At 58.4% G+C, this 22156-nt stretch overlaps 1 protein-coding gene across 1 annotated transcript in view; it reads right to left on the bottom strand.

The window, feature by feature from the left end:
• Nucleotides 1–10164: 10164 nt before the first annotated feature.
• Nucleotides 10165–22156, bottom strand: part of LOC105701966 (acetylcholine receptor subunit alpha-like 1) — a 33016-nt gene continuing 21024 nt past the window's right edge. The window contains exons 3-6 of the mRNA XM_012429126.2: nt 19423–19532; nt 13713–13893; nt 12066–13064; nt 10165–10368 (exon numbers count right to left, since the gene is read on the bottom strand). Of these exons, the coding sequence (XP_012284549.2) occupies nt 10165–10368; nt 12066–13064; nt 13713–13893; nt 19423–19532 (1494 nt within the window). The remainder of the gene's footprint in view (nt 10369–12065; nt 13065–13712; nt 13894–19422; nt 19533–22156) is intronic.

Here is a 22156-nt window from a genome sequence, read left to right on the forward strand (position 1 = left end):
AGCGATCGCGCGGACCCTCTCGAGCTCCTTCGATGGCAGTGGCGAACGTCTACGGCGGCGACACCGGCGACACACAGCCAGCGGGGGAGACGCCGCGGAAAAACTACGCCGACGTCCCCCGCCCCCCCCCGCGCCGTACGATCGGTAAGGCTTAACGTAATCGCTCTTAACGCAGTTAATCAAGAGGTGCAAAGAGGAGCGACGCGATTTCGCTCTCGTCGGTTTCCTTTGGGAGATCGAGNTGGGGGTGGGTGGGTGGCAAGGGGTCCAACGCCTCGTCGCGACGGAAATCGCGATCGGCGACGTCGGGACCGACCCGTCGACGGTGCGAGCCTACTTCCCCTCCCCGTACATAATATCCTAATTTTGCGAGTGGAGTGTCTTGGATTTTGTTGTTTCGTCCTCCCCCTCCCGGCCCCACCATCCCTCTCTCGCTCTTTCCTTCCCGCTGTCGGACTCGCTCGCTCGCTCGCTCGCTCTCTCCCGTGGTACGTGTTAATCAAGTATATCGGAGTCGACTTAATAGGATAACAGCTCGTCTCCTTCGCCCTTATACACCTCGTTAGGTCATATTAATCTAGAGGATTGGCACGAGTACGCCGTATGATCGGTTAGTTAGAAAAAGTCTAGAATCTTCTTAATTACCCGTAATTTTATATCGTAACAATGTAACTATATAGAGATTCGATACCTTATGACTGCCCACCCCCCACCCCCGTTTCCCCTTTCTTCTTCCCCCGTGAGCCGCCTAAATTTATACAGGATAACAAAGCGCCTCCTGCGACACCTTCCCTCTAGATCCTTTGCGAGCAATTCCGGGGCACTGGGATTTTCCGACCTCGTCCTTCGCGCCCTTCCTGGAGGATCCGAGGTCCTGCCCGTAGACGGTTCCGGACCCCTCCTCGACGTGTCCTGAAGAAGGAGGGCGAGAGAAAGCGAGAGGGGGAGGGAGTGGGAGGAATTTCAATTTCTTTCACCGCGGACGTTTATCCGCGTTCCCGAATTCGTCGGGGGAGGGACGGGGGGCCCTTGCCCCCTTTATCTCTCCGCAATGGAAGGAACGCGGAATGGGGCGGTGGGGCGGCGGAATTTCGAGAAAGGCGCAAGAAACAGGGTCGAGCCGAGTTCTGAATATTCAATTGAAAATTTCCTTAACGCGCGAACTGCATTGCTCGCCTGTCCCCTCGCCGCGGCTCGTATAAAACAAGATGGAGATTTCATTGTCCACTCCCCCCCCCTCCCCCGGAGTTCCCTGGTTCCGCTTAATTAGAAGGAAGCTGCGGCGCGTGGCGCAAAGCCCGGCCGACGCTTTCCCTCCCACTTTCCCTCCCCTTCGGGCGATCCCGGGAACCGGAAGCGGAGGGGACCGGAGGATCGGCGATTCGATTAAACGCTCGCGAATTCAGGGATCGGGCCTCTAACGTCTCGCCGTTTCTCTTCCCCTTTCTCTCCCTCTCCCTCTGTCCTCGAGTCGCTTTCTCTCTCCGTCCTTCGTTTGAAACCTAGAATCGTGGAAAATTCCGCAACGAGCGCGATGGCGCCAGACGGGGCTCTCTTTGTTCACCCCCCCCCCTCCCCTTGCGCCGATAACTTCGTCCGCTTTTATCGGGCCTCCTCCTCTTCCATCGACTCTCCCGAAAAACTTGGGAAATTGGCTCGAGAGTACAATGACGATGACAATCGTAGAAAATGAAGCGTACAAAAAATGTCCCTCGCACACGGTTCGGCGGCACTCTCTGCCCCCTATTTCTCTCTCTCTCTGTCTCTTTCTCTCATTTTTTCCTCGCACTCACCCACGCACTCCGTATCTCTCGTACACACCCTTCTTATAAGATAGTTTGAGGAGTGCCTGGCCTTCGTCGGAAGGCGGCGAATGCGAGAGTCAATGCATAATGCGAGGCTTCCGCGCCGGATGAGCGAAGAGGGCCGACTTGCCGGAGGACTGCGAGCTTCGCCTACGGTCACGGATGGCCCCCGGTCTGGCCGGAGCAATAATCATCTGATTGTCTTAACAATACTATCAGTTTTATCGCGGATTTACAGTAGCCCTCGTAATAACATTAACAATTAATCGCTAGCGTACGGTTACCGGCGTTACGACGAGCTCGTGCTGGGATTCCTTCGTCCGAAGAGACTCCTCGTCCTGGTCTCGTCCCGGTCTCTCGGTGCCCCCCCCCCCCCCTCGTCCCCCAGGGGGTGGAGGGGCACCGCGAGGGGACCGAATCGTTGAGCAAAAAATTCGTTTCGGCACCAGTGTTCGAGGGGGTCCTTCCGGTCCCTTGGGGGGCGACCTCCGGGACCTCCTCGAGTCGTCGCTCAGGGGATGCTCCAGGTTCCGCGCCGAGAAAGGGGTGGCGTCGCGGGCGCCATCTTGGACCCGACGGCGAGGAGAGATGTAAAGAGCGACGGGGCGAGGTTGCTCTTTAAACATTTCTTTTTTCCCACCCTTGCAAAGGGAAGATCGAGATGTCGGCTCGAGATGTCGAGGTGGCGCCTCGGCTCCCTCGCTCCTCATATTTGCCTCCTCGTTTTACCCGGGCGCGTTTATTTACTATTTACCGGAGTTTCGGCCCACTCCGTGCCTGATTGGCCGAGTCGTTCTTTTCTCCCGCCGTTCCCTACTCGCCTCGACGTATGTTCGGTAAATCTTCCGAGGAATCGGACGGAAGTCGGGAGGTGCCGGAAAAGTGGCGGGCACCCAACGCTCTTATCCCCTCGGACTTGATAAAGTCCTCGCCTTTCTTCGAACAGCTGGTTTCTCTCTCTTTCTCCTCCATTTTCATAAAATCGCGATACCGCGCCCTGGAAGGGGACGTTCCGATTTTTACATCCCCCCGGCAGTGGAAGAACGAGCGGCGAGATCGTAGAAAAGTGATTTCGAAATGGCGACGGTGCACATGGTCCCAACCTTCGGTTCCTTCGCTCCTCCGCGCAATCATCTCCCCGTCTCGCGTTTTATGCCTCTGTTTTCCCCGTTTTTCCATCCCGAGAACTTTGCGGCCCCGAACGTCCCTCTTCTTTCCACCCTGGCTACGATCGCGCAACGATCTCGCTACCCTGCACTGTTCCCTCCCATTCAGGATTTTTCTATTCTGCTCTTTTCTCTCCCATCCCCCATCTCTCTATCCTGCTCTTTTCTCTTTCATCCCCCTCCTTCCTCTCCCATCCTCGAAGTCGAGGATCCTTCGCACCTCGCCTCCCCTCCCCGTGTCGTCGATCGCGTCGACCTCGATTTCGAAATCGCATCCAGGGTAAACCCCCATTTTTCCGGGATCTCCCCCATCCCCCGAAGGGTAGATCGCTGCGCCCGGCTCCTCGAAAATCCAAAAGTGAGCGCCACCCTCCACTTTCATCCCGCCGCCCGTTCCTTACGATCGACACCTGTTTCGAGTTTCCATTCCCGGTTACCGCGTCCCGAGTCGGAAGTTACGTCCGGGGGAGAATCGAAAATTAAGCCAGCGCAAGTCGTTCCCTTCGGCCACGCTCCCTTATCCAGGGTAGATCCTTCTTCCGGCGTTTCTCCCCCATTTTCGCGAGTTACGAGGGGCCTTCACGGCGCGGGAGAAATCCCTTTTTACGAGGGAATCGTTAAGTCGTTCTCCTCGGGGTTCGATCTCTTTCTTTTTCCTTTTCCCCTCCTCTTCCTTCCTTCCGCTCGTTTTTGGATCGTTCGCTACCTCGTTAAGGAGGATCGTCTCCGGTTGGCCCTTTCCTCGCCTCGATTGCCCGTGAATATTCACCTGTCCTCCTGTCCGAATCCCCGGAAGCTGCGAGCAACTCGCGATCGATCTCTCCGAGATTCCCCTTTACGTCCGATTTGCATTCCCCCCCTCCAATTTAAATGCACACCTCGCGCTTTCCCCCGATACGTACAGGGTACAGGAAAACCCGGTTTTGACGTTTGCAAATTGCCGGGCGGGCTAATATCTCCCGCAAATAATGCACTGGTTAATAGATCGGATGTTTGCCGTACGTCGAGAGCGACATTTCGAAATCCGGTATTCCCTCCGTACCTTGACGCCGCGTCGTTGGCGAAGTGTAAGTAATTAATAACCGTGAACGTGGATTATCGATTATAAGGCATTCGATACCGTGGTAAGGTCCCGGATATCACGGGAGGTGTCCTGGTGACAATACGTACGACCGACATTAACGCGTCCTGTGTCAGAGTTCCCACAAATGGCGCGACTCCTTGGATTCCGCTCGATCGTTTAACGAATCAACGAGCGGATAAAAAATCCCCCCCGTCGCCTTTCACCTCTCTCAATCGTCGGTTAAAGATTCAAGTGCTCCAATTGTTTTATTTTTAACATACAAGGAAAGACACGTAACCTCATTTATACCCTCGCGGTATCCCATTCCGGGACGGCGATAACGCATCCGTTATTCCGGTCGTGGGCTCCCCTCGTTACGCACGTTTAACGACGCCGGTTGCATCGAGGGTACACAGGGGATCGATCGAATGAAAACGATTATATCGAGAGCAGTCCCCACGATTCTTCGGCACCTCGAAGAGTTCCGCGAGTTCCTCGATATCTCTTTGGGAGGAAGTACATCTCTCCTCTTATCCCGGGTCCCTCCGGTCGCCCCGTTCTCGGTGGCCGATAATCTCGAGATATTAAAATACCGTGTGTATGTATGTATGTATATATATATATATGTACATGTACGGTCGCGAAGGCGTGACTCCACGAGGAGCGGTGAGATGCTGCGAGTGTGCCGGCGAGGAAGCGGATCGAGATCGCGATCGAAGATCGAAGGTGGATCGGGGAGGTTCGATAAGAGATAAGGTAGATGGAGGATCGAAGGTTCGACAGAGGGTTAGACAAGGGGCTTCCTTCACCTGGAAATCAATGAAATCGACTTCCTTATCTGAGGGTCGATCGTGGAAATCAAAGGGGATTTCATATGATGAACTATGCAATTCGGTAACAGGTGACACTCGGCCTTAATCGTGACTCGGGGTTGTCCAGTGATTTTCAGTGATTTCAGGTTGCGAGTTCATGATTGTAATTGTCAAAATCCATGATTTCCTGAGGGAATACTCGATGGGGGGGGTCAAAGGTTTCGACGGAGGGGTCGGAAGTTGATAAGAGGTCGGAGGTCTCCGGGACGCGATCCCGGGGCCCGAAATCGCGGAGCCCTGGTATCTCGGTCGTCCACTCGACCTATAATTCCTGAGCTGTTCCGCACCTATCCCGGCCCTGCGGAAGGAACGAGGGGGTGCGGGGGCGAGGGTCGAGGGGGTCTTCGGGAGCGCCTCGGGCGTGGCCCGGCGTCTCGGCGCCCTCGCGATTCCGGGACCGAGTCCGCTCCTCGAGGTCGCCGCGAACGTCGTCGGTTCTCTGAAAAAGCCTCTTTTCAGGGGGAATTCCAAGGGAGAAATTTCGCCGGGTCTCTTCAAGAAGTGACCCAATTCGCGGCGAATGGCTGATCCGAGCGGGCCGCCGCGCCGGGTGAACTTTGCCCGAACCGAATCAATGCCGCGTCGAGAGGGTCGAAGGAAGGAACGATTTCTCGACGGACGAAGCCGTCGCGGAGGCGACTCTTCAGGGTCTGGTCTCTCCGATGGCCTCTCCGGGGGAGAAACTCGGTCGCGTTTGCGCCCCGGCGGCTCGTACCTCGGCCTTCCTCTTCCCTCCCTTCGCCTCCTCCACCGAGTGGAGGGTGTTCCAGAAGAGGGAGCCGAAGAACCGCGGCGGATGGACCGTCGCGAAAGACCCAGATCTAAAAAGCTACGTATTTCAGCCGACCGAGTTTGCACGGCGCGCCCTGAGCGATTCGATTTCTCGATACAGCGGCGGAACCTCGGCGACAGGCAAACTCATCATCGAGACCAGGATTGACGGACCCCCGAAAAGGCGGGGCGTCTCTTTTCCCGACCGATCCGACGAATGGGGCATGTCCGACGTCCCGTTAACGGCGTCGGATGGACGTGAGGAAACCGTACTTTCGGCCCCACCTTCCGCCCTGGACCGACGACGACGCGAGGGGAAGGATTTTCGGAGGATCGCGAGATGGAATGTCCCGGGGAGCAATATACGACGGGACGGTGAACGTCCCACGACGTAACGGGGCCGTTGCGTCCTTATTGAAAGGAGCGGAATTTCAAGGCAACGAGGGGAGCAATATTCCAGGGGGACGCCGGACGTCCGGGGGCGCCAGAGTCCTCCCTTCATGCCGCGTTCGACGTTTTCGACAATATTCCGCGGAGACGCGGCCAAGACGTCCCGGGGAGGTCGAAGGTCGCCCCGAGGGAGCCCTAGGTGATCCGGAAGAGGGGGCTACGGAGAACGCGGGCCCTCTACACGGGAACGGGGGTCGTAAACGCGGGGAACGCGTAAGGCAGCAAGGGGAACGACGCGGGAGGAACTCGTTACTATTGTTTTTTTACTTTCCCCTTTCGCCTTTCGTAAAAAAGTCTCCCGCTGCGAGACGGAGGGTGCGAGTCGCGGGGGGGCCTCCAGGATTTCGGGAGCGAGCCGACGTCCACCTCCGACGTCGAGAGGGAGCGGGACCTCCCTCGAGGCCCCGTTTCCTCCCCAACCCCCTCCGCGGATTTCCACGCGACTCGCGGACCGACCTAATCTACTTAATCGATACTTATTTAAACTTACGCGCCGCTTTTCGCGGCGTCCCTTAATTCCCTAATACGAGGCTTGTGTCGCGTGTGTATGCGTGTGTACGTGGGTGCGCGTGCGTAGCGTGTACGGAAGGAGGCAGAGGGCGCCTCGTCGATCCTTCATCCGGCGGAGAACTCGGGAGTGCTTCGCTTAGATAGAGAAAAGAAAATAAAAAGAAAAAAAAAATCGAAAGAAAAGAGGGAAAATAAACGGCACCTTGCCGCAGTGGGCTAGGCCCCTGCGCCCGAGCGCGGTTCCACTTTCGGGCGAGTTCCACTTTGGTCTTCGGTCGGATGTCCGTCGATCCGACGTCGACGGCGCTCGGCCAGCTCTGCCTCCGTTCCTTCGGGTCTGTTCTCGTGGTCGTGACGTATCTCGATTAAATTGTATACAAGGAAGACGCGTGATTGGGTGCACTCTGTGCTGCGCGACAGGGTGCGAGAGAAGCTCTCGAAAAACAACCGCCCGTTCCCCGCGGCACACGAGCACGTCCTTTGATTATCTTGCATGATTAATTGAGCGACGGGCCCCGGCCCGGCGTGGTCAATTAATAATGGCGAATTATCAACAACACGTATCGAGGGCCGTCACCGTCCCGATCGACTCGACGGAGCCCTCGATCTCGCCCCGATTCCCCCCGTCCTTCTCGTCGGCGTCGATTACTCCACGATAACCGTGATAACACGTTACGTCCCTCCCCTATCCCCGCGTAACTCTCGTCGCGGTTAACACGTATCTATGCAAGCGTTACACCGTCACCAACTCGTTACGACAACCATTAACGTCCTTTTATTATTAGCGTTAGTATTATTAGTATCGTTATTATTCCCGTTACGCTTATTAGTACTTTTCTTTATTATTTAGCGGTATTATTTATCGTTAGTTATTAGAGTTATTAGATTAACGATCGTTAGCGTGACTATGGTGTGTTAATCGTGTACAGAGACTGGTATGACCCTAGGTAGAACTCGCGAAATCGATTCCTCCCCCCTCCTGCCCCAATATTCCTCTCCCTGTCCGACAGCCGTTCGATTAATACCTCTCTCTCTTTCCCCCAATTGCGATTGCCAAAATCCAAAGTCCGCTCGTCTCGAGTCCTCGAAACGACCGAACCGATTTTCCCTCCCCTCCTTAATTCCGGCGTTTTTCCGTCTCCGAAGTGCGCGGGCCGATGTGCGCGCTTACAGAAATATATATATATATATACATATACATTTATATATATTCCTTCTGAAAAGTATAAAAAATCACACCCAGCCACGTGGCGGTCGGCCGACCGATCGCCCCCGACCCCCGGCGAGAACCGACGTAGAACAAAAAAAAAGAGAAAAAAAGCGGAATCGACTGACGCCGGAAGTGCTCGTTATACGATTACGTTACGACGGATGTGCTTGCCCTTTGTACAGATCCTCGCCCCGCTAACCTGCCCCCCGTAGGTGAAAATCCGTCGAAACGAGGCCTCTCTCTCCGTCGCGACGAGAAGGCTCGGCTGCGAGACCAGTCGAACGCTCGCGCTGGGACGAGATAGCGTAATACTTTCATAATTTCTGTTTCAATATACTTTTCTGTTACTTGTTTTTTTTTTTAACTTTTATCTTTTTCCCCCTTATCTCTGGCTCTGTGGAAAAATGCAAAATCCCCGGTTACAAGTTACTAGATGCCGGCGGCGAACGCACTCTAGGAGGCTGCGACTACGGAAATTAAGCTAAAGTGCGCGTAACGACGACCCCCCCTTCCACTCCACCCTGCGACCCCCCCGCTTTTTCCGCGTCTCTTCACCTCCCCAATGAGAGATAATTCTCGAAAATCGCCGACCAAAGACGCGATCTCGTCTTTACCCAAAGTGGCGGCGCCTCGCGAGTTCCCTCCCGGGTCGACCGCTCCCCCCTACCGATCCGCGTATTCACCCTCTCGATTCCATCCGCGGTTAGAGAGAGAGAGAGAGCCATTGATTCGCGGTCCTCGCGTCCGCGATCGAACGAAATTGCGGAGCGACCCGGAGTCGTCGGTTTATTTATTTCGTTGGCCGATCGATCGCGGGGCCGACGCTCTCTCTCTCTCTCTCTCGGCCCTCCGAAGAGCTTCCCTCCTCCCCCGGAGAAAGATTAGCGTCGTTACGAACGGAGGTACTTAGGCCGCGGATCGAAGTCGAACTTCCGCGATTAATGCTCTCCCTTCCGCCGGAGGGCGAGACACGGCGCGCGGCGGGTTTCCCCTGGATCCGCGGCCTGTCGGCCAATCGCCGCGCCGCATTTCCCCTGGACCCGGCGCCCTCGACCCCATCTTCTCGGATCCCCTTCGAGACTAACGCTCCGTCGAGAAATCGGTCCTCAGGTTGCCCTCGGCACCGTGATCGTTACGTCGCTCGACGGTTAGGTGTAGGTAATTAAATTANTAACATTACCGTTATTTTTATATGAGCAAACGAATTGATTATTACGCCGAGCCGAGGGGGCGGAGGCGCCCTTGGGGCGCCCATATCATCCCTCGCCGGCGTAATCCCGTGTGTACGTGTGTGTCGCGTGGGCGTGTGCGCGCGCGCGTCGTCTCGTCCCCCCTACCCTCCCCGCGTGACCTCCCGATCCCGCGTCCGCATTCGCGCGGCCACCCTCGCCGCGCGAGGTCGCGCCGTTCGCGGGGGGGCGCCCCTCTGGGCCCTGGAAGGGTGGCCTGCGCGCGTCCTCGCCCGCGCGCCTCCACCGGCAGGGCGTGGGCCCGACGGCCGCCCCTCCACTCCCGGTGCTCCCTCGGGTAAGGGAGTCCCTCCCAAAAAAGCGCGGCATAATCCTCCGGCGCTCGTCCGCGAAGATCTCGATTAACCATTTGGCACGCGGGCTACTCGCTCGGTCTCCACGGAGCGAGTTTTGGCACAGATGCTCGCTATCCGGCCCGCCGGTTCCTTCGCCCCCAGCGCACCCTCTTTGTCTCTCGCTCGATGCTCGCAATCCTCCCTCCTCCGTCGCGGCCGGGCGGCGAGGCGGAGGCCGCTCTCCGAATTGGCAGTTGTTGTACAAGCGATTAATGGGTGGTTGTTACCTATTAACTTCTCCTCCACCTCCTCATTCCCTTCGTATCTCAGTTTTTTTTTTTTTGTGTGTGTGTGTTTCTTCGCGTGTTTCCTTGCTAAACGTCTTCTTATAAAATCGGCAGTTCAGCTTTAAATGACGATTCACCGCACGACTATTAGCCTTATATATGAAACCAGACTTACAAAAATACGGTTCGCGTTTTGGATATTTGGCACTTTTTCCCTCTTCATCCGTCGCCGTCGTCGTCGCCCTCCCGCGGCCCCCCTCCCCCCGGAGGACCGCGCCGAAGGACCCACTCGCGGCCATCGGCAGGGGCCCTCCGAGCGCCCCCGGGAGCGGCGCGTCCGTCACGCGCGGCGGTCGGCGCGCGACTGAGGGAGCCCCGGCCCGAACCGGCTCGCGCGACCCCCTGGGGGCCCCGACTCGCCCTCAGCCGACCACCCGGGGCCCTGCGAGAGCCGATCCGCTCGCGACCGTACGTCCTGGCGGCCTGAGCCGCGCGGCATCGTCGACTAATCCTCCTCGGGGCCCATGTTCATCAGCATCATCTTCTTCTTCGCGATGTTGCTGTACTTGATGTCGATCGGCTTCGTCGTGTCGTACAGACTCGGCGCCTGGAAGATGATCAGCGCCGTGCCGATCACGCAGGCCACCGTGAAGATCCACAGGAATATCCTGTCGAGGACCATCGCCACGTACTTCCAGTCCTCCTCCACCTGCAACAGAGGGAGCCCCTTCGTTTTCATTCGCCCGGGATGATTGACACGCGCGGAAAGGGCGGAAAACGCGTCCGGGGGTTGTTGGAAACGAAATTTCGACCCGGGGCGACGGATCGGACTCGAGATCCTGCGTCCTGGAGGACGGCTTCGGGGAGATACGACTCGGCCTTATCGAACCGAGAGCCTCGTCCGCGGCGTCGCGTTGGCTCCGACTCTGGGGCCGTCATATACGTTAGGACGAAGATGGGCTAGATTTGGCAAGGAGCAGGGTGCCTGCCGCAGTGCGTTCCTCGTAGAGATAGTTTGCCCGAATAATTCACTCCGGGCCACCGGCTGTGCCCCTCCGGCCTGCGGAATAAGTTACCGAGTTCGACGGGCGCCAGCCGGGACGCCGGAAGGACCCGGGGGGCCACGCACCCGCGCCGGGTGTATCGAACGAGGACGGCTTCCAGAGGAGGAGATCGCGATCGCGAGACCGCCCCTTCCTGGCGAGGAGGTCCGACTCCTCCGTCGATGGGGAATGTCACGGGGCGACGCGCGGTTTCGGAGACGTTCACTCGAAACGGCGACCTGGTTTGCTACTCGAGAAGTAGACTCGCCCCGCCGATTTGAAATGTTGACTCAAGTCGTCGACTCGTAATTGCACCCTCGCGACCTCGACTCGTAGCGTTAATTCGGGACGTGGCCATGCCGCTTCGACCCGCGACGTTGACTCGAAAGATCGACTCGCAGCGTTAGACCTAGGGCTCGCAACGTCGACTCAAATCGTCGAGGCAAGACGACTCGAAACGTCGACTCGAGCGGTAACGAGCTCCGAATCGTTCCCTCCCTCCTCGCGGGCCGATGTAAACGGGCTAACGAGGAAGGATCCGCGAGTAAACGCATCGAGTGCGTTTACGAGAGTCCGCGCTCGTTTCGCGCCGCGTTGGCTGCAGTCTCGAGATTTGCAGCCGCGATTTAACCCGACGCAACTCTCGCGCGGAACGTTCCGCTCCTTATTTCCCCCTCGCGATACTTTCGCGCGGATTTCTCCTCGGTTTTATCGGCCAGGCACGCGAGGCCATTCCGCGCTTTAGAGATCGGTTCTCGAGTTCGCGCGACTCGTCCCCGACGTCGGAGGTATCAATCGCCGCGGAGGTAACTCGCCCCATCCTGATAAAGATTGGCCGTCGTCCAATTAAGGTCCTCCTCCGTTCCGTTTCGAGACGCGCGGTTTTTTACACTCAGTGATAGCTCGATCGAAGCCGAGATTTAAGCGTGGTCCTTAATCCGCCGTTCCGTCGAGAGAGTTTCCGTGGCGGCCGTCGCTTTGACGGCGGCCCTTTCAGCGCCGGGGCGGCGGTCAAGCCGTCGCCGGACGGAACTCCACCCGCGTCGGGAAATCCGCTCGAGGGCTCTTCGCCGGCGACCTCGGACCCGATCGTCGATCAACCCGCGACGGACGAAACTTTTCCCACGGGGGATTAAAGCAAGATTCGCGCTGTATCGATCCTCTAACGGTCGCGTTTTCCGCCCGGTCGGAGCCGCTACAACGCGCGGAGGCGCGGAATTTCGGGGGAAGAACGAGGAAAGCATCATCGGAGAGGCGACTCTCGCGGTTGCGGCCGAATCGGACAAGGGAATCGCCGAGTGGACTGTCGGAAAGAACACGCGGGGCCGCATGCGGTTCCGCAGCGGTCCGGGGAGAGACTCACGCTCTCGAACTTGTCCTTGTTCTTGGCGTGCTGGGCGATGAAGCGGGCGTCCTCGACGGTCTTCTCGATCTCGCGCACGACGGGCCTCTCGAATGTGGGACTGGCGTCGTCCCTGGGGAAGCCGGGGCTGGAGGGCCCGAAGAGGTCGTCGTCGGCCCCGGGGAGGGGCAGGGCGTGGAGGCCCCCGTCGAAGCAGGCCTCCGCCACGGCCTCCGGGAGCGGGACCTCGTAGTCGGGACCGACGAACCTCTTGGGGCAGTAGGGCTCGTATTTGTCCGGCTCCCTCAGGTGGAAGACGTCCGTCAGGATGGCCTCGGGTGGCTTTGCGTCTAGGTCGCTCTCGTCGGCGTCGATCTCGACCTCCGGCTCGTCCGCCACGCCGCCCCCCGCGCCCCCCTCGGCGTCGCCGTCCTCGCCGTTCCCATCGGCGTCCCCGTCGTCGTCGTCCTTTTTCGGCCGCTCAATGAACAGGAACCTCGGCAGCACCTGGATGAAGAGCACCCGCACCCACTTGGCCATCCGGTGGGTAACCGGCGAGCGGAAGTTGACGTTCAGCACCGCGATCGTCACCACCACCGACAGCGTCACCAGGACCATCGTGAAGAGCAGGTACTTGCCCAGCAAAGGGACCGTCAGCGAGGTCGGCGGGATGATCTCGGCCAGCAGGAGGAAGAAGACGGTCAGCGAGAGGAGGATCGAGATCGAGAGCGACACCTTCTCACCGCTGTCGCTCGGCAGGTAGAACACCAGCACCGAGAGGAAGGAGATCCCCACGCAGGGGATTATCAGGTTGACCGTGTAGAAGAGGGTCTTGCGCCTTAGGGTTATGTAGAACATTATGTCGGGGTAGGGCTCCTCGCAGCAGATGTAGAACTTCTCGTTCCTCACCGCAGGCACTTTTATGATGTCCCACTCGACCGAGATGTAGTAGTCCGTCAGGTCGATCCCCACGTCGATCTGGTTCGAGTCCTCCGACTGGGCGAGGTGCCTCAGGTCCACCTAAGGGGCATTCGACGATTAGTCCTACGACCTGACTTCCCTTCCACCGGAAGTCGGTAATCTCCGCTCTCGATTCGCGAACGTTGGAAGAATCGGGTTCCCACTCTCCCCAACCGACTCTTTCCCCGATCTCTTCAAAATCTTACAAATTTTACATCTCCCGATCCTTGAAGCATTGACAATACATCTTGCGATCCCTCGCGCATCCGAATTTTCGATGCAGAGCCCGGTGCATCGAGGTATCGAAATCGCTCCGCGCGGTGTCTCTCGGAATTCGATCGACTCGATGCACTCGATAGCACTGCTCGGAAAATGAGGGGAACGGAGAGCTCCGGGCAACTTTGATTACGGCTCGTCACGAGGAAAGTCTCGGCGCATGCAATTGAAATGCAAACCAGCGGTTCGCGAGTGACCGGCCGGGGGTTTGGAAATCGCTTACACGGCGATCTATTTTAGCCAGGTCGGGCGGCTCTATTTTTGCCTTTTAAATCCGCCGCCCTTTCATCCGGCCCTCACAAAGGGATATAAAAATGTTCCGGGTGACGGGTCGCAATAACGTTCCCGGCACCGAACGATCGCCGATGGAGACTCTGCGCTTTACGAAGTGGCCGAATGGGGAGAAAGAGAGAGAAGAGGGAGGGGTCTTACCGTGTATCCGTCGTAAGTCCACGAGCCGAACTTCATAAAGCAGGTCTGCTGGTCGAAGGGGAAGTACTCGACGTCGATCTCGCAAAATGATTTATAGATCGCCGGCGGCTTCCACACCACCTTGCCGGTGTGATGCAGTATCGCCTTGGTCATTATGGTCACCTCGTAGTTCCCGTCCGCGCTGGAAGAAGAATCGAGCGGAAAGCTCCGGTTAATTAGGAGTGATTTACCGGCCAATTACGCGGGACGAGTATCGCCCCGACGCGGGGGCTTGCGGATCTCTCGCGGAACCTTTGCGGCGGCCCGGTCGAATTCGAGTTCCTAAAAATGGCCGCGAAACGGAGGCGGTTCGAGTTACCCCCGAACATCTAATGCCGATCCCGAAGGAACCGTAATTAACGAAGAGATACGGTCCCTCGTCCGTTTGCTGATGCGACGAGGGGAGGAAGAAGCCTTCACACGCGGAATGCTAAATCCTCCGGCGTCGGGGCCGCACTTTTTCTCCGGCGCCTTATCATTAATTACGCGGCCGAACTTATTCCGGTCACGTACTTCCTTAGCGCTAAGTAAGGGGTGTTGTCTCACCGTAAACCCGCGTCCCGTTTTTCCCACCCCCCCGATAAACTTATCACGCCGAGCGCCGCTCAAACGGGGCGACCACTCTCCGTGGTTTTCCAATGTTTGTCGATATGGAGCCGAAAATAATAGGTTTTTTGTGAGCGCGATATACGGGTGGGTGGGGGCGCGGTGGAAGCGGCGGAGGGGGTGGCCGTCCCGGGGTATAAAAGGACACGCTGGACGCGCCAGCAGTCATTTGCAGGGCAGGCGGCGCGCCGTGAGGACCTCCCATGAGTTGTAAGTTCGTCTTTATATACTAATTATAGGTAAGCGACGAGGCTCTCTCGATGAACTCCGGTCGCGAGTCTCCGCGAGCGGGATACGACTTCTAGCTCGCGGAAACGTCGCGGAATTATCGGTGGCGTAAATATCGCCGAGTCGAGGGCCATCGTTGCGCCGACGCGAACGAGGGGGTCACCACTTGGCCGGAGTTTCGGCGAAACAAGACAATCGAGGTCGGCCGCTTATCGAGGGTGCTCTCGAAGGAGCATTGATTAATTTCGACCAGGGGGAGTCCCCCGGATGCGAGAGAGTTCACCCTACGTGAAAAACTGGCAAGCTCGATTGGGCGTTCGCGCGCGAAGAACCGGATAATGCTTCGATGCCAATTCCACCCGGAGTGAAAACACGCGGGGGTGGAATGCTTTTTGCGGGCCACCCCCGCTATGCAGCCTGCACTTGCAGCTTTGTGCACGCACGCTCGCGGCTATTTTTGTTTCGGCCATTACGCGCGGCGACTGCGAGGGGTTTAGGCCGACGAGAGGAGCGCGGAGAAGCTTTCGGGGATAAACGGAAGCGAATAAAAGCGGCCTGGAAATCGGCGAAGGCCGCCTCGGCGAGAGCGCCACGTGAGTCCACACTTTTCCATCAATATTAATCGCCGTATCGACGTGCCCTATCTAAACGGTGGGAATATTGCAGATCCGCGAAAATCGGCACGAAGGCGTGGGAGGAAGCTTCCTCGACGAGGGGGACTCGACGGAGGGAAGAAAGTCGACAACTTCGAGAGACACGATGTACCCCAGTTTTGCGGTACATAAGCTGCACCATGGGGACCGAGATGATGGAGGTACCCGGTAAAGTTGGCGTACTCGAAATAGGAGCTGAATTATACATGATTATGCGCGTATCGTCGCCCGGAAATTTTTCAGGTCCCCCGGGAGTAGTTACGGCTGATAAAGGAAGAAGAAGAAAAAAAAAAAAAGAAGAAGAACATCGAGGGAAGGAGGAACCGGCGTCCCCGCCAGCTGATTTCGTCTGCACCGCAGATAACGACCCTTGGTGGAAAAGTATCCCCGAAATTTGAAGAAACTCTGGCCGCAAATACCCCGCGGCGGTGGTGCGGTAAAAGCACTCGAGCCCCGGCTGCCGGTTCGCCGGAAAAATGCCGAAGCCAAGGAACGCTTATTGGAGCGCGAGCGGAATTTTCGGCGTAAAGAAATTGCCGGGGCAGAAATTGGAGCAATAGGTCGAATCCGTCCCGGGCAATCGAGCCGTCCCTCGCCCTTTTGGGTTTTCGCATCGCACGAGATCCCTCGGGGGAGTTAAGGGTGCGCTTCTAATTAGGCGGCGCCTCCACCCGGAAAACGGGGGGAGGATTCAAAACCACGGGGTGCGAGGTCCGACTCGAAGGGGCGGGAGGAGCATTTTCCACGGAATTTACACCCCCGGAAAGACAGGGCCGTTCCATAACGCCCGTTGCATGCAGGTCGCCGGGGTGGTTGCAGCCGTTGCCGGCGCGTTCGTTGCACCGCTTCCCACCCCTTGTTCATTTAGCCGGCGCACTATATCGAATGGTGGCCCCCGTCGGTGGATTCAGCGGTAACTCGTTCCGCCGCGGCAGCACGGCGAGAATTTCTTCACCTTTTATGGCTCCTTCCGCCGCGGTAACGGCGGCGATCGTATTACCGCCTTCGAGGGCGATGCAACTCGGCTGCAAACCGGAGCAATTTCAAAAACCGTGCCGCGCCTCGTATACACGGGAGAGTATGCAAAACCGCGGGTTATGGGAAACGACGAAGCCCCATGGACGTCGCGATTGACTTTCCTTGATTTTCCCGGGAACTCCTGACCCCAGTCCACCCGGGGGTGGGTCGCGGAGATACCCACCCTGTGAAAGACTCAGAGGTGGATTTTGGCTGCGCCCCCAAAGATTCGGGGCTCATCCACACGGACAACCCGAGCCGCATCTCCGAAGTGCTCGCACCGCGGCCAGACCTAGCTCCTCCCTCGGAGACCGTGTAATTGCTTCTTCAAGGGGCGTTCCTCCGTCGGCGTAATACGAAGATTATAATGCAAAACATATTTAAGTACGTGGCCTTCCATCTTGCCGGCTTCCGTGCCCGGGGCGTCCCGATTACGGCGCTCAAAGTGTACTCCAAGGCCATTATACGCGATACGGGAAAATACGGGAAAACAGAGGCGAGCGTGTGCGCGGATCGACGAGGCAGACGACGTTTTCGGCTCGGCGCGTTCATCCCCTACACGGCCGTTTTGGATCCGCGAGCGGCACCCCTGCGGGGGGAGGACGAGGGGCGCGATTCGTTCGCACTCAAAGTGGCTAAATAAATCGTTTACCTCTCGCCTCCCCGTGTCGTAGCCGCACCTCCGAATGAGTTTTTACCCTCCCTTATCTGCGCGCCCTGGTAGGGGGTGTTTACCCCTGATCGATCGCCGCGTCGCACCGAAAAGCGGTCGCGAGAGCCCAGGATCGTCGGAATCCGGAATCGTCTGCGACCGGAGGGTATCGCCGCCGCCCCCGAAAGCGCGTCATCCCCTACTACCGCCACCCCCTGGACCCGGGTAAACGCGGCCTTCGGCTTTTCCGGCGAAAAGCGAGATCCCACCGGGCCGAGGGAAAAACCCAGAGGGGTAGTTTCGGCCCTCGGTCCCGCGAGGGTGGGGTCTCCGGAGGACGCCAGGGTGGGGCCGATGGCGCGGCCGAGGGGTGCGCGCCGACCGCCGAGGGGTGCGCCGGGGGACCGGGGGAGGGAAGATCGATATAAGACGCAAGGCGCGACGTTACCGTTCCTTCGGGATCGGCTCTCTTTCCTCCGGGATCGAACCCCTCCCCCCTCCTTCCGGCCCTCCGGCGATAACGCGCCGCCCGGTAATTAACTGCAACCGTTACGACAAAGGGTTACCCCTCGTCCCCGGCGCAAACGTGCTCGCGAGGAACTTTTCTCGACTTCTGACCCATTTGCGGCCGACCGTGCGTCGCACCTTGACACAGCCTAGTGCTCGAGTCCTCGGGGGTGGCTCTAGTTACCCTCCTAGGGAGAAAAGAGAAACCTAGCGGCGAATCTATGAACCTTGCGGTGCGTACCCCTTTCCTCTGGTTCGATGCATCGACGTACGTGGAGGGACCCGGAGATTCCAAAATGGCCAATTGTACGGCTCCGGGTGGTCGGCGGAGCGGCGGATTAATCCGTCCGCTCGCTCGTCGGTCTCGCTCGAGAAACGCGGAAACGGGAAACGCGAAAACGGGGTGCGGGGCGGTTTCGAGGGCGAGTCGCCTCGTATGTTTATGCGCGGCTGTGTACAGGGTACGCGCCGCGAGTTACTTCGGATATAACAGAGGCCATGTACTTGGCATATTTTAGGTCACCCGGCGCCCTCGCCGTCGTCCCGGCGCTGCGCGAGTACTCGAGTGCCGGCAGCACGTACCAGTCCCGGACCTATCCGGACGCCGGTGCCTCGAGTACTCGGCACACAGCCCGCCTCGAGTTAAGCCCTCTGGCCGAGGCTCGGATCCGCACGCGTTCGTCCGGACTTGGCCGAGGTCGGGAAGCGAGTGTCGATCGCGCGATCGGCCCGGTCCCCGAGGAGCGATGCGGCCGCCATCCCCTGGAGGAACCGCGCATGCATGGATCGAGGCGACTCGGAAGAGGGTGGGATGGGGGAGGAGGCCGTAAAAGAGGGTAAGGGGGTGGAGGGAACCAACGGACGATAAATCGGCGCCGGTCTCCCGTAATGGCGATACGGTAATCGGCACGGGTGGCGACTTCGCCGCCCCAGGAAGCGACCCTCTGCTCGACGGAGACTCTCGCCAAGCGTTATCGGTCGGGACCCTGCGCCTGCGCCTAGGCGCCTACTACTTGGGGGTGTTACTTCGTTACCCGGGAGTGGCCGGGAATGGATTACCCGCGGTTCTGGGATGAGTTGCAGGCGCGGTAATCCGGTGATAATGGAGTAACGAGATTCCCTCGCATGTACGTTCCGTGCATATTTTAACTTTGCATTTTGCGAGGACGCTGCCGAGGCGCCCGGGGGAGGCGAGCCACCCCCGGGTCGCCCCGGCCCTCGGGCGTTTCCCGCCCCGTGGGGGACGCGGTTCACCGCCGGGTCACCCGGGCTTCCTTTCGGGGGTAAGTGGGAACGCGAATAAACACCCTGGATCGGCCGGATCTTCCGCGCGGCCGGACGGGCCATAAACCGGAAGGAACTGCCGAGTGCACTTTTCCCACGCGGGGTGGACCGCGCGGCCCGGAAGCGGACGACGACTCGGCGGGGAGTCCGCTCGCCGCGGCTGCAGCTGCAGAGCGCGTTAGGGGGATGCTGGAAGCAGGTGTGACCCATTGGCGCGAAACGACCAAGACGGAAGAGGGGGCGGGTTTTACGGGCTCGCCTAGCGGAGATCCGGGCCGCGTTTCCTCTCTTTCGGGTAAGAGCAGTCACTCGGCCGGCTCCTGTAAAACGGTCCTCCCTGCCGTTTACCGACCCCCCGCCAACCCCTCGCGGTCGGATCGCCCGTCGCGGATTATCTCCGGCCGCGATTCCGTCCGCGCCTCCACCTAGAGGACCGATATTATCGTAAACGTCCTCTTTACGGACTCTTCTTCCAAGACCCGCCGCGCGGAATGAAGGATCTTCCCCCGGGTCCATCTGCGGCCAATTATCCCCGAGATGGACCGCCTCGCGGGGGGTCGCCTCGGGACGACGGAGCGCGTTCCGTCGAAACGAAAGCGTGCCCGGGACGGGGCGCGACTGCGGGGAGAACCACCCCTGGAGCCCGGAAGAAAGGGTCCCTCGCTCTTTCTACCACCCCCGACTACCCTGCATGACCGAGTACCCGATATGCGAGACCACTTACTTGTTGTACAGGACGATGTCGGGCAGCCATATGTGTTCCGACGGCACGTGAAGAGTGTCGACTCCCCCGTAGTCGTCGGGGTTCCACTTGAGCTTGTAATCGTTCCACTCCTGGAAAACAGAGGAACGGAGGCATCAGAGAGTGGCGCTCGTTTTATCCTAGAAGACGCTAAGTAGAATGAGTTTCCAACCCCATTTATTGAAATCCTCCTCACTTAAGGGGTTCGATGAAATTTTGCAATTAAAAATTATCGCCCGCTAGCGGTTCCGCTAATCTTTATCGCGTTAAAGACATCGCGTTCTGTATGTCATCCGCGGATTATCGTTTCACTTTGCAAGATTAAAAGCATTTCAGGTAATGCACGTCGGTAGGTAATGTTTCGGTCAGGTAGGATCGGAGTTCCCACATTTTCCGCAAGTACCCCTCGCATCGTTAGATCAGCGAAAATCTGAGATAGGAGTTATGTATCTTTGTACCACTTCATCCTAGAAGACATCGAAATTCGATCCGCGATCGACTCGTTCAGAGTCCGTCGACCCCCCGTCAGGCTCGATCGCGCCCCCCAGGGGGTACTTCCCCCACTAGGTACCTTCCCAACTTTCCTAATTACTTTTCCAAACTTTTATCCGAGCCTCCGACGGGCGGACAAAAAGCCGCGACGAGAGATCTCACTTTCCCGATTCACTTTTCAGGGCGACGAGCTCTCGAGACCTGGGGATTACGGAACGAGGAAAGATCGCGCCTTGGAAAGATCGACGAGATATACCTCGAATAAAGGCGAGAGGAGACTTTTTCCAGTTCTTGTCCTGGGGAACGTCCACCCTCGGAACGGGTCGGGATCGACCGCGGTCGAGGTTAACCTCGCCGTTGGTCAACCCTCGTTACGATAAGTCGACGGACGGCCGGTCTCGGCCAACAATGGATCGATGGAACAACGCGTCGGGAACCGTTTTAGATCGCAGCGCCTCAATTATCCGGATCTCTCTCAATTTCCAGCCAGTCGAGCCGACCAGCACCCGGGAGGTCCGAAATTGACCTTGATCGGATATGCGCCGCTCGCGGATCAGCGGCTCCGGGGCGGACTCAAAGGGTAACCTCGGCTTGGAACACTTTGACGGAACCGCCGACGAGGTGGGAGTTCTCTCCAGGTCGCGATTTCGCGCCAAACTTTGCCGGATGATCGGCAATCAGGCCGGAGGAACGAGGCGGGACGGAATCACGGCACGAGATTCCCTCTCCGGCGAATCTCCACCGGAGGATCCGGCCAATTTTCCGGCAGATCATCGGGAACCATTGGCAGCGGTTCCACGTGGCACATGGATCGGCGGTACAAATCGGAACAATCGCGGAGAAATTTATCGGGCGATCCGCTGCGGCGCGGCCGACGGGGGAGGTTCCTCGCGGCGCAATTCCCCCAACGAGTTGCAGTTACCTGGCCGGCGATCCGAGGGATTGAAAAATTGCTGGTTTAAAGTTTCATCCCTCCGGAACTCGGGCGAGAAGACTCGGAGACGAGGGGGCGCGGAAACCTTGCGGCGTTATCCCGCGGCGGAGGGCCCGGCTTGGCGGGAAATTTAATTTGCATCGGATCGCCGGCCTCCGTCCGGGGACTTTGTTCCTGGCGAGATAGTGGTCCGCCAAATTTATTCCCCGACCACTCCCCGGTATCGACTTTCCTCGACCATCCACCTCGCGACCCCGTGGCGGACATTCCGCGAGAAATCCTAATCACCGATGGACAGGATCCCCCGTTCCCCCTTGATCGTTCAATATTTATCCCGGGATTTCTTTTCACGGCGTTCCTGGTCCACTGGCGCGGCGACCTCCATCGGGGAATGATAAACTCGATCAGCCATTCTGATGAATTTAAAATGAAACCGCGGCCGGGGCTTTAAATCGAGAGGCGAGGTCGTTATGAATTCTTCAGAGAATCGGAATCGAGGGCGGCGCGATCGGAGGCGGTCGCTCGGCGATCCGCGGTCGGCGGTCGCGATCAGCTGATCTCCCGCGCCGCCCGCACCGGCCGCCGCCGATCCTTCCCGCTTATTAATTATGCCAGGAATAATTAGCGCTCGTCAGGGCGAGTAACGTCCCGTCAAACCCGTGATATTCCACCCACGTCCCTGCCAGCGTTAATCGATGGTCCAGACAGCGGCAATGGTCGCTCGAAATGACGGCAGAACAAACCTCGACGTTCCGCGGCCAACCCCTCGCGTTTCGAGCGATTTCATTTGCCGCGAACGGCTTTCCCTCGAATCCGGCGCAGTCAATTTCGACGCGGCGGTCCGGCCCGAAGAAAATCATCGGACGTTGCGGATCGACCATCCGGATCGGCCAGAGGGAGCCGACCGCGGCAAATATCCGGAATGCGCCGAGAGCACCGCCGCCCGGTATTGGCAACGAAAGCTCGCGGGTCAATATAGCTTCGATTAATTAAGGGCGTGGGGCGGGGGCAATTCCGGTCCTGGACGCGTCCGAAGTGGCCATCGCCTGGGTGCCGGTTCGACGGAACAACGAGAATTGGACCGACGGAGGATTTCCCCCGTTTTCCGCGTTAAAATCCTGTAAACGACCTCCGGCCCCGTCGACGTCGCGCCCCGCAACGTCGCCCGGTAATTCCGCCGACGTAAACGCTCGTCGATCCTCGACTCGGGGAATTCACCCCCGAGGGTTGAGAGGACGTCTTTAGGTCGTCATTCCCCCATTCGCCTCTGGCATCTCAGAACTAACGAGT

The sequence above is a fragment of the Orussus abietinus genome, unplaced genomic scaffold, assembly GCF_000612105.2.
Source record: "Orussus abietinus isolate OABI.00-Male unplaced genomic scaffold, Oabi_2.0 scaffold22, whole genome shotgun sequence".
NCBI lineage: Eukaryota > Metazoa > Arthropoda > Insecta > Hymenoptera > Orussidae > Orussus > Orussus abietinus.